Source organism: Heptranchias perlo, chromosome 22, assembly GCF_035084215.1.
Source record: "Heptranchias perlo isolate sHepPer1 chromosome 22, sHepPer1.hap1, whole genome shotgun sequence".
In the NCBI taxonomy this organism is placed as follows: Eukaryota; Metazoa; Chordata; class Chondrichthyes; order Hexanchiformes; family Hexanchidae; genus Heptranchias; species Heptranchias perlo.
The window spans coordinates 39,110,661-39,123,320 of NC_090346.1; the positions used below are offsets into that span (position 1 = coordinate 39,110,661).

The 12,660-nt window shown below is 42.9% G+C and overlaps 1 protein-coding gene across 1 annotated transcript in view; it reads right to left on the bottom strand.

Moving 5' to 3' along the window:
* The window catches only part of clec16a (C-type lectin domain containing 16A), a 261,544-nt gene that overhangs the window by 50,092 nt on the left and 198,792 nt on the right, over positions 1-12,660 (bottom strand). Inside the window, exon 22 of the mRNA XM_068003337.1 lies at positions 3,921-4,088. Coding sequence (XP_067859438.1) covers positions 3,921-4,088 — 168 coding nt within the window. The remainder of the gene's footprint in view (positions 1-3,920; positions 4,089-12,660) is intronic.

Below are 12,660 nucleotides of genomic sequence, written 5' to 3' on the forward strand. Positions count from 1 at the left end.
AGGTTCATCTTTCACAATTCTTCCAAATCCCAGGTTCTTCCTCCATAGTGAACTTCAGCAACCCCACTGCAGTACTGTCAAACCCCAGAATCATCCACCAGTGCTACCGAAACACAGGGCTGGCCCCACGTGCAACTAAACCTCATTATCCCACCCCAGTACCGTTAAATACTAGTGTTTAATATTTCTACAAGGGGTCTCCCGTAACCTCAATGGTAGATATGTGAAATTCTTGGAGAAACAGTGTAAATGTCTAAAAATGGCTGTTTATGCTGTTTCTTTGATTGTTTCACTGAAGTTATGGGGTATGAAAATTGTAGCCCTAGATATCTACCTTTAACGGTGCATCATGCACATCATTTTGCCGTGTAGTTGTAGCTTAAAAAATGGTAAGGGATAAAAATTAAATTCTTAGGTAAAGGAATTTATCTAAATTATAATTTTCACAGCATTATGGGCAGACTTATGAAATTCCAGTCTTAAACCTCCAGTAAAAATCCCAAAATACCAATTAATAAAAATGGAATTTGTCTTATTCAGTCTCTGTAAATCAGTGTCTTGATGTTATCCTCTTCATGGCATTAACACCCAAATTGTAATAAAACAGTAAATCCTCTGTCTAATTGTGAGCAATGCCAGGGGAGATCTGCTAGTTTAATATAAAGACTTCTGTAAAACCAGTAGCCCTGATGTTATCCCTTAAATGGCATAAATACCCCTATTGTTATCACATAGCAAATCTTCTAACTCACCGTGAGCAATACTATGGAAGATCTACATAAAATCTTACACCTGTGCACACTTTGTCTATAAAACCTTATTCCCTGCTGTTATGTATTTGTTATACGTGTGTGTGAATTTTTCCATTCTAAATTCACATGTCCATGTTTACAACTGCCTACGCAAACTTATCACGCAGTAATTACACCCTCCAGTCAGTGGTGGAGATGCAGTGCCCCAATTTTGCATCTCCCAGCTTCTCAGCCTGGACTGCATAGAAAGTCCTATGCTCCAACCAACTCTACTTCTCAAATTGCCATAAGTTTTGCCATTTAAATATAAAATCCAAGCATTATATAAAAATAGGGACAGAATGTATGACTTTAAAATGGAACCGAACTATGTCTGCGCACCCTGATCCAATTGTTCCTCCCTCACCTGGACGACACTCCCCATGTGCAATGCCATGAGAGATTAACTAATTGTTTTTGCAAACACACACACACACACAAAATGGAGTTTAGTTACCACTAGAAAGTTAGAAACAAATCCAAATGCATCACTCACGCAAATGTATTACCACCTTATTAGCAAACATTGGTTAAAGTTTGTTTTTTTTGCAGCTAAACTTAGTCTTTGCCTGCATTTAAAAGGCAAGATCTTGCACAGTGCAGTGCAAAGTACTGGATCATCAATATGCTGTCTTCAAGCAAAGTCAGTTGTACTTTAGATGCAGGTTGATTACTGTATTTTCAATACTGTGGCTGAACACTAAACAAGTCCACAATCCAGCACCATATTTTGTTTCTTATTCCATGACTCTTAATCTTAGCCAAAACTCTCAGATGGGGAACCTATTCATAAACTTTTTAAAAATCCAAGTATATATCAACTACACCTCTCAGCATTTTAAAAACCTGTATTACATTCTTCTCAATCTTCTTTTCTCCAATGAAAGCCACTGTGAGCTTTTCCTTGGTCTGCTTAACTGAACCAGATCATTTTGAATGGTATCTCCAAAAAGTCACCTGGTCACATAGCTTATTGGCACTGAATTTTTAAAATATTATAACAAGTATGCCACTCCTATAAATTATTTGATCAGTGAGAGCAATGGGGACCCAGTGACGAAAAGTGAAGAGTTTGCTCAGTTGTGGCTTGTTCAGTCCTGATAGAGCTTTTTCCATTTATCACCATTTTCTCTTTCCTACTGCAAAGCCTGTTTTCAATCCTGCACTCTTCTTTGCCCTTATCAATTCATGCTGGCACTCCTCTTCTCCATCCATCCTCTCCAGTTCACATAGGCATTCCTCTCTTCCTCACCATCATGTTATGCTGGCACAATTCCTTCCCTCATCAGTTTATGTTGATATTCTTTTTCTTCACCCCTGTCTTCCCCAGTTTACATTAGCACTCTTTCTGCTCCACCAGTTCACAAAGGCACTCCTCTGATTCTCCCTCACAGTCCACAAAGGCAGAAGGCCTTTTTTGATTCTCACACATCCACCCATTTCACGTTTGCACTGTTATTTCCCAATTCTTTCTTGATTTCAGATTGTGTAGCAAAGTTTCAAGCTCCTGGAGCAACAAGGTAGAGAGCAGAATTGGGGAGTGGTACAAATTGTCATCCACAAATGCAGACAAGTTAGCACTAAGTCCAAAATGCTGAATGTGTATAATGCAGCAGAAGGCATGTATGTATTCTTTAGATAAGCACTTATTGATCCTACAATGCTCTGAAGCATTTTTCTTCACCAGAAAAGTCATCTTAACTGGTACATAATTTTCAGGTTGATGTCTCATTCCTCTTTGAATATCAGGGTAACAACTGTTAACTTCCTCAGGTATAGTTTCTGTAGTTATGGAGAGAGCTCCTAAAATAGTAACCCAAAATATTTCTTTCGTAATTTTCTTGAACATTCAATGGCATATTTCTTTTGACTTCGGCATCGTGTAGACATTTAATTCATTGAATTTCTTCATAACATGCTTTAATGATATTCATATAGATTCCGGAGACAAAATGAATAGAACTGCAATTGGATCACAGGTTTCAGCCTGATATAAAAAGTCCATTTGACACATTGCCATATCTGCTGTGTTTCTACTTATTTTTATTCAGGGATTTCCTAAATTACACATTTGAAAGGGAAAATTATTTTTAGATTAAACAAAAGCAAAAGCAGAATGAAAAACGCTGGCTGTTTTTATATTGGCGCTTATTTATTTTGGGTTGAGTGAAGGGTGGTAACTCTATGTTGGCTCCCCACAATTACATTGTTAAAACCAGCTCATAAAGCTGAAGTCAAAATTGTAGAACCACAAATATGCCTTAAAAAAAAGCTTGCACTGTACATCAACCAGTGAAAAATCTGTTTAACATAAAGATGTTTGTAGATTCTTACTGAACCACACTTGACAGAAATAATAGTTAGTGTGGTGTTTTGGTGATGATACACCAAAAGCGATGAGAGTTCTGTTGTGGACATTGCTACACATTAAAGAGGAATTGACAATCAAATAGAAACGCAATCTGATACTTAATTATCGGAAACTTCTGTGAATTAACTCTTCAAATGACAAATTTCTTTTTGCAGCTTTCAGGATATAAAGAACACTGCATTTTTAGTCATCGAAAATCTAATCAAATGTCCACGTTTGCCAATAGCTAATTCATGCATACAGTGTACCTCTCTATCCTCATGCAATGCTTATATTATCACACACATGCACAAACACTTCTGCAGCACCACCACTGATGGGAGGATTAATTACAGTGTGACAAGTTTACATACAACAGACTGATTTTATCAAAACAAGTTATTTCTAGTTTGATGTTATTGTGGATGGGAATTTTACATCTTCCTTTATTTTAAGAAATGACATTTGTTCATTTATCCAGGTGTGTCCCAGATCTGTTAGTACCTGTGTACCAATATAAACAGATGTGATGTTCCACTCTACCCACACAACATTTTGATCAAGAAAACAAATATAAAATAGGTTAATAGCAATGCACAGCCTGAGAGAGCATTCCTTGGTTTGGTATTCGCTGAATAAACTGAAGCACTGCAAATCTGTTAGCTTCATTGCACTGAAAGTAACCTATCATAGTCTTCAAAGGGTTAATGTTACCTAATGTTCTTGCACAAATGATTTAAAAGATGCATTTGGACTAGTAGGAGGACATTCAACATTACCTGGAACTTTATCAACAGAAGCAAAAACCGAACGTTGGACTGTAGGATCACTGACACCACGGCGAGACTGGTCATAGAATCTAAATGGTAGGTGATGGGCTGAAGAAGGCGATCCATGTCCAAAACCCATGACTTCAGACGACGTTTGCACAGGGAGGTCCAACAGTACTGGAATACAATAAATATATTTTTTTGAAGAGTTAGAAAATTATGATATTTCAAATAATTGTTATTCCTGAATAGAATTTCGTTATATGAATTACATTTAAAAAAAAATCAACCTCTAAGTAATAATTTCTTCTGCAGCTTTCAAATCATATAAATTCTTTTGATGGCATTTGTCAATTTCTTTTTCAGTTTATAATAATGAACATTGTAAAATTGTACACAATCTGATGCAGTGCAAAATTATAAACATTAGTGCTCAATATGCAAAATTGTCCATTTAATACATACCAGGCTGATAAACCCCTTGCAATTCTGCATCAGAACTGCAAACCAATATATTTGTTGTGTCCTCCGGATAAACATGCACTATGTCATAATAGCAATCAGAATTAGTCAAATGCCTGTTTGTTGCAGACTGGGGCAAGTTTTCAGCCAAATCCTATATGGCTGAATATATTCTATATTGCTAGTTCCCAACCAGAACTATGCCATCAGAAAAAAGGCTAAACAGAAGTTAGGTGCTGCTCCATCGACAGTAATGGAAATTAGGAAAAATAATTACTTTTCACTGCTCTTGCTCACCTTTGAATATTTGCCAAGACCAGAGACTAGGTCTACCTGCTTAGCCAACAACAGATAGAGAGGGAACACATAAGCATAACTTTTATTTAAAATTATCTTTTAACACCAAACAAAGCAGTAATGTAATCTTGGAATCAAGACGATGTCTATAAATAGTTTGAATTGTGTGCTCTGTTTATGATATCACCTGTACTCCAAGATTAATTTTACTACCCAATTACTTACATTCACCCATATATTACTCTTATATACACTAGTGCATCTCCTGTGCTGTTGCGCGTAGAGCTGAAGTGGAGGCTGGACTGTGGGTTGGGGTCAGGATTCATCATGAGATTGGACCTTAGCTCAAGATCTTGCAGAGGGGACTGGATGTGGGTTGGTGGGAATGGGGCTAGTATGAGGCCGGTGGCTGTGGGTGGCAGGTGCAGGTCAAGGCAGAGGTTCGGGATGAACGTCTGGTGTGTTACAAGCTGGGCAGCCTGGTGGCGAAGGATAGAATACCAGCGCCTGGTCTTCAATTGCTTCAAAGCGTTTTTCACAGAGCTCCACATTATACACACCACACCCTAGCTAAGCTCTCTCATATATGTAAACAATTTTACAACACCAAGTTATAGTCCAACAATTTTATTTTAAAATCCACAAGCTTTCGGAGGCTTCCTCCTTCCTCAGGTGAATGTGGAAATGAATGTGGATTTCATTTCCACATTCACCTGAGGAAGGAGGAAGCCTCCGAAAGCTTGTGGATTTTAAAATAAAATTGTTGGACTATAACTTGGTGTTGTAAAATTGTTTACAATTGTCAACCCCAGTCCATCACCGGCATCTCCACATCATGGCTCTCATATATGGACACAAGATTCCCAATTGATTCACACCACCTGAATACAATTAACACTAATTGATATAAATCACATGGATACAATTAACATGGTGGGACCAATCACAGTAGTCTGTGCACAAGGATGCTGCAGGTGGAGACCAGGGCCCCGATATTACCAGGGAGGCGGGTTGGTAGCGGGGGGTCGACTGGGCACGTGGGTAACCCGCCCAGTAAAATCGGTGGGTTCCCCACGCGATTGCATTTAAATTGAAGCCACTTACCTTGGCTTCCGGGTTTCCCATTGGAAACCTGCGCAGTGGGCGGACTGCGCACCCGCATCACAGGCTGTCAGCTGGAGGAGCCCTATTTAAATGCTGCTCCTGCAGCCAAGAACCAAAACAGCAGCATGGAGCAGCCCAGGGGAAAGGCTGCTCCCAGGTTTAGTGATGCCTCACTCCAGATGGGGTGAGGGTGAGGAGGAACATCTTCTATCCGGCCAACGGGAGGAAGTGTCCTCCCTCTATCACCAAGAAGGCCTGGCTCGAGGTTCCAGAGAAGGTCAGCGGCAGCAGTAACATCTCGCGCACGTGGATACAGTGCAGGAAGCACTTCAATGACCTAACTAGGTCAGCCAAAGTGAGTATACTTACTCATTCTCCTACACTCCATCTTCCACATGACCGCCCCAACCCCACAACTCCTTCTGCACTGCCAATACTACTCTATCACATCACTCATCACACCCACTCAAACCTCATCCTCAACTTACCTGCACTTACTCACCTCGCCAGTACTCATCCCACCACTACCACTCAACCCAATCCTCATACAATCTCATGGCTCTATCTCATATTCACCCTCTGATGCATCTCTTTCACGGTCACCCTCACCCAAACCAATGCATTCAGTGGTTGGCCATGTCACCATCGCTCACTCACGCCTCTCTACTTTCTCCCCTTATAGGAGAAGAGAGCCCAGAATGCACGGGAGAGGGCGAAGACCGGAGAGGGGCCGCAACATCTGGTGGTGCTCACGGACGCGGAGCAGGAGGCTCTCGAAATGAGCTGCACCCTCGAGTGCCTGTCCGTGGGGGCGCTGAGACGGGCACCCGACAAACGGCTGGTGACAGAACTTTAACATTCAGCACTCACAATAGCAAATTATGTTAATATGCCTGGTCATCTTCAGCACCTCAACATCTGTCATCATGCTTAATATTGCCTCCTGTTCTCTTACAGGGCCTTCAGCGACTGCCATGACGGTGGAGGGTGATTCCTCACAGGACCTGCCGGCCTCTGAGGGGGCACGGTCACATCTGAGTGAGCCATCCACCAGTGCAGATACACACACTTCGGTGGGTCCCTGTTGTCAGTTAGTTGGGGTTGCCAATGGTGAATCACCACACACAAGTAAGCACGAGCAGACAATGGTGGCAGGGGCAGCGGTGGAGAGTCCGCGTCGGTGGGAGCATTCTTCTCCAGGCTCTGCTCAGCTGGACACAGATGCTGAACCCTGGGGGCCATCCATTAAAAGGAGAATGATGGAGGGGCAGCAGCACATTTGCGAGGTGCTGGAACAGGTGCCACGTGCACTCTCCACAATCGAGCAGAGGATGGAGGAGTCCAACTCCTGCATAAGTGGAATGGTGGCACAGGTACAGGAGGGAATTGCTGAGATATTGTCACAGGGACGTGAAGGCATCTCTGAGATAGTGTCGCAGGTAAGTGTGGGAACGTCTGCGATGGAGGGAAGGGTAGCCTCCATTGAGTTTCAAGCACGGCTCAACAATGAGGCCATTGCGGCCCTGACAACATCCATTCGGACTCAGGGTGAGCAACTTTTTGCCGCCTTAAATAGGCAGGCAGATACACTGGCACTGGCCTTACACGGTGTCACACATATCCTCCAAACTGTCGTCCAGCAGGGTGGTAGGAGTGATGTGGGCCTTGCCCAGGAGAGGGATGATGGCGAAAGGGGACATGGAAGTGGGGACGCCACTCAAAGTGCTCCCACATCTCACCTGTTGCCCCCCTCTCAACCAGTACCCGCAATGCTGTCTCATCTCCAGGTGGCTGAGTCTGCCCCTGCACAGGTGCAGGTGGAGCAGTCTTTGGAGGGGCCCTCACGGGCACCGAAACCCAGAGGGCGTCGGCCCAAAGCATCTAATCGGTCAGGGCATTAACAAGAGCAACCTGCCACTACCTCTGCTGCAGCCACAGGGGGAGCACCACGTAGGAGTAGTAGGAAGCGTAAGCCAAAGGTTTTGTGAGCACAAAGGGGATGCACAAGGGTGTTTGACACTTTGTCATGTTTTTTATTTATATTTGTTTTGTTTTCCATTCACAATAAATCTTATCACCACTACTGCCACGTCTTGCCCATTCTTAACTGGCTTGTGTAATAAATCCCTTTCATGAGGTTCACCATGAATACCCACACTTGATGCCACCCATTGGGTCACGCATAATTGGCGTATGTGTAGTTGCAGGCTCTTTTGTGCAGACGACTGAGAGACGCCGGCGATGTCCCCGGTGGCACCCTGGAAGGATGCGGAGGAGAAGTTGTTGAGGGCAGTGGTGACTTTGACAGCGACAGGTAAGAAGATGGAGCTCGGGCCAGCCGGGAGCAGCTCGGCGTCAAGGAGGCTGCAGATGTCCACAGGACTACATGTCGATTGCACAGCAGAGTTTAGGGTATAAATTAAAAATTTTGAGTGTAAAGACAAAGGTGTTGCAGCCAAAACTTTGTCTGAAGTGACAGAGTGCCCTGCTGCAATAAATGAGGTTTTCCCCCCACCTGTCAAATAATCCTTTGCATCTCCCACTGGCTGCTGGCTGAAACATGTCTGCTTAAACAGGGGGTGTTTCCCACAGCACGGGAAACACACTGAGAAGGCTTGAAAATTCCACCCCTGCCAAAATCTCCAGTCAATGAGGTCTGTCAAGAACCTCAACTGGGTCAGTAGGTATTTAAATCGTCATCCCGCCAGCTTTAATTGCTGGTGGGAGTCCTGCATGAGGGAGCTGCGCGCGCGCCCAAACGCGTCACAGGGGAACCCGGAAGCGGGTGGGCTGGAGCCGGGCTCCAGATCCGCTCCGGGATTCCCCGATTTTACAAGTCCCCCCCGCCCCTGCTCGGCCATCCTAAAATCGACCCCCAAGTCTCAAGTTGAGGCAAAATGTGATCTGCATCAAACAAGCAGAAAAGCAGCTGGGACTGTAACTAAGAACCTAGGCTTGTCTGGCTTTGCCATCAAGGTCCACTGTATCTGCAGTTTCCAAGATTGGAGACTTGTCTAAATTGGTCATTCGCTCTGTAAATAAGTATATTTCAAAACTCCTCTCCCCACCCTGCCCAACTGAGTTCTATCCAGTTTCTGAAATTTAGTTTTTTGTTTAATATGATCCATAGTTTGGTTGTAGAAACAGATTGGTAATTTAGAAAGGACAAAGGAGAAAATAACCATTTAGAAAACAAGAAAACACAGGGACGTAATCAATCAGAAAGAAGAAAATTAGACGCTACAGACATGAAAAATTTTGTAAAGATAAGCTAATGATTGCCGATGACACAAAGATCGATAGCATTGTATGTAGTGTAGAAGGGAGCATAAAATTAAAGAATCTTACAACACCAGGTTATAGTCCAACAAATTTATTTTAAAATCACAAGCTTTCGGAGATTATCCCCTTCGTCAGGTGAATGAGTGAAAAGGTTCTCAAATCGCATATCTTATACTAGGCTGGGACAGCATCACACCAATCAAAAGGTGTCGTTGTTATTCAAACAGGCCAGTCACGGAAAACAGCACGTCCCAGTACACTGGATATACATGGTGTCAATTACACAGACAGACAGAAAGAAACCCAAATGGCAGAGAGAGAGAGAGAGAGAGAGAGAGAGAGAGAGAATGAGAGAGAATATTAAAAACATAACTTTTTTTCCCCCTTTTTGCTGGTGGGGTTACGTGTAGCGTGACATGAACCCAAGATCCCGGTTGAGGCCGTCCTCATGGGTGCGGAACTTGGCTATCAACTTCTGCTCGACAACATGTCATCGATGACGACGAACACCTCGCTAAGGCCATCCCCACGCCTCCACTACTCGCCTTTAAACAGCCACCCAACCTCAAACAGACCATCGTTCGCAGCAAGTTACCCAGTTTTCAGGAGAACAGCGTCCACGACACCACACAACCCTGCCACGGCAACCTCTGCAAGACATGCCAGATCATCGACACAGATACCACCATCACACGAGAGGACACCACCCACCAGGTACATGGTTCATACTCCTGTGACTCGGCCAACGTTGTCTACCTCATACGTTGCAGGAAAGGATGCCCCGGAGCATGGTACATTGGCGAGACCATGCAGACACTGCGACAACGGATGAACGGACACCACGCAACAATCGCCAGACAGGAGGGTTCCCTCCCAGTCGGGGAACACTTTAGCAGTCAAGGACATTCAGCCACCGATCTTCGGGTAAGCGTTCTCCAAGGTGGCCTTCGAGACACACGACAACGCAAAATCGTCGAGCAGAAGTTGATAGCCAAGTTCCGCACCCATGAGGACGGCCTCAACCGGGATCTTGAGTTCATGTCATGCTACACGTAACCCCACCAGCAAAAAGGGGAAAAAAAAGTTATGTTTTTAATATTCTCTCTCTCTCTCTGCCATTTGGGTTTCTTTCTGTCTGTCTGTGTAATTGACACAATGTACTGGGACGTGCTGTTCTCCGTGACTGGCCTGTTTGAATAACGACACCTTTTGATTGGTGTGATGCCGTCCCAGCCTAGTATAAGATATGCGATTTGAGAACCTTTTCACTCATTTACCTGACGAAGGGGATAATCTCCGAAAGCTTGTGATTTTAAAATAAATTTGTTGGACTATAACCTGGTGTTGTAAGATTCCTTACATTTGTCCACCCCAGTCCATCACCGGCATCTCCACATCATTAAAATTAAAGAGACATTGATAGATTAAGTGAGTGGGCAAAACTGTGGCAGTTGGATTTCAAAGCAGGTAAGTGTGAGGACAGCCACTTTTGACCAAAAAAGGATCGATCCATTTATTTTTTTTAAAATGGTGAAAAGCCAGGAACACACAGGTCATTAAAATGTAGGGGTCAGGTACAAAAAATAATCAAAAAGGCTAATGGAATGTTAGCCTTTATAACTAGAGGGCGAGATTATTAAGGAGAAGAAGTTTTGCCACAGCTATACAAAGCCCTGGTTAGACCATATCTGGAGTACTGTGTACAGTTCTGGGCACCGCACCTTAGAAACGATATATTGGCCTCGGAAAGACTGCAGCGCAGATTCACCAGAATGTTACCAGGGCTCCAATGGTTAAATTATGTGGGCAGAGTACATAAACTATGCTTGTATTCCCTGGAATATAGAAGGTTAAGGGGTGATTTGATTGAGGTTTTTAAGGATTTTGAAAGGAATTGATAGGGTAGATAGAGAGAAACTTTTTCTGCTGCTGGAAGAGTCTAGGACAAGGGGACATAACCTTAAAATCAGAGCCAGGAGAGAAGTTAGGAAACACTTCTTCACACAAAAGGGTGGTAGAAGTGTGGAACTCTCTCCAACAAAAAGCAGTAGAAGTGCTCAATTAATAATTTTAAATCTGAGATCGATAGATTTTTGCTAGTCAAGGGTATTAAGGGTTTTTATATAATTAACATATATATAAAAACTCACTAGAAAAGGGAATAGTGCCAGAGGACAGGCGGACAGATAATGCTATTCCTGTATTTAAAAAGGGAGATAGAACAAATCCAGGGAACTATAGACCAGTTAGCTTAACATCGGTGGTAGGAAAGATAATGGAATCTTTACTCAAAGATGTAATAGAAAGACAACCAGAGATCGAAAATATAATAAATAGACAACACGGATTTCAGAAGGGAAAGTCATGCTTGACCAACCTTATTGAATTCTTTGAAGTAGTAACAGAAAGGGTAGACAAGGGTAATGCAGTAGATGTAATATATTTGGTTTTTCAAAAGGCCTTCGATAAGGTATTGCATTGTAGACTCATGACTAAGGTCAGGGCACGTGGAGTCAGGGGGACAGATAACACAATGGATAGCAAATTGGCTACAAAACAGAAATTAGAGAGTAGTGATTAAGGGTACCTACTCAGACTGGCAAAAGTGGTGTCCAACAGGGATTGGTGCTAGGACCACTGATGTTCACAATTTACATTAACAATTTGGATTTGGGATTCGGACATTCAATTTCAAAATTTGCGGATGACACCAAATTGGGAAGTGTAGATAATACAGAGGAAGAATGCGTCCAATTGCAAGAGGATATTAATAAACTTGCAGAATGGGCGGGTAATTCGCAAATGAATTTCAATATAGATGAGGTGGTGCATTTTGGTAGGAAGAATAAGGAGGCCACATACTGCTTGGATAGTAAGTCTAAACGGAATAGAGAAGCAGAGGGATCTAGAGATACAGATGCACAAATCACAAAGTAGCGACGCAGGTTAATAAGGCCATAAAAAAAGACAAATCAAGCACTAGGGTTCATTTCTAGAGGGATAGAGTTGAAAAGCAACGTTAAACTTGTATAGAACCTTGGTTTGACCGCACTTGGAGTATTGTGCGCAGTTCTGGTCTCTATATTGTATAAAGGATATACAGGCATTGGAGAGGGCAAAAAAGATTCACAAGGATGATAACAGAACTGAGAGGATATCCTTATCAGGAAAGGCCGAACAGGCTGGGGCTCTTTTCTCTAGAAAAGAGAAGACTAAAGGGTGGCCTGAGAGAGGTCTTTAAGATAATCATAGGGTAGATGTAGAAAAAATGTTTCCATTTGTGGGGGAATTCAAAACTAGAGGTCATAAATATAAAATAGTTGCAAATAAATCCAATAGGGAATTCAGGAGAAACTTCTTTACCCAAAGAGTGGTTAGAATGTGGAACGCACTACCACAAGGAGTAGTTGAGGCAAATAGCATTGATGCATTTAAGGGGAAGCTAGATAAGCACATGAGGGAGAAAGGAATAGCAGGGTATCGCGATAGGGTTAGATGAAGTGAGGAGGGAAGAGGCTTGTGTGGAGCCGGACCAGACCAGTTTCTGTGCTGTAGTTTCAATGTAATTTGATGTAAGGGATATGGAACCAAGGAGGGTGGGTAG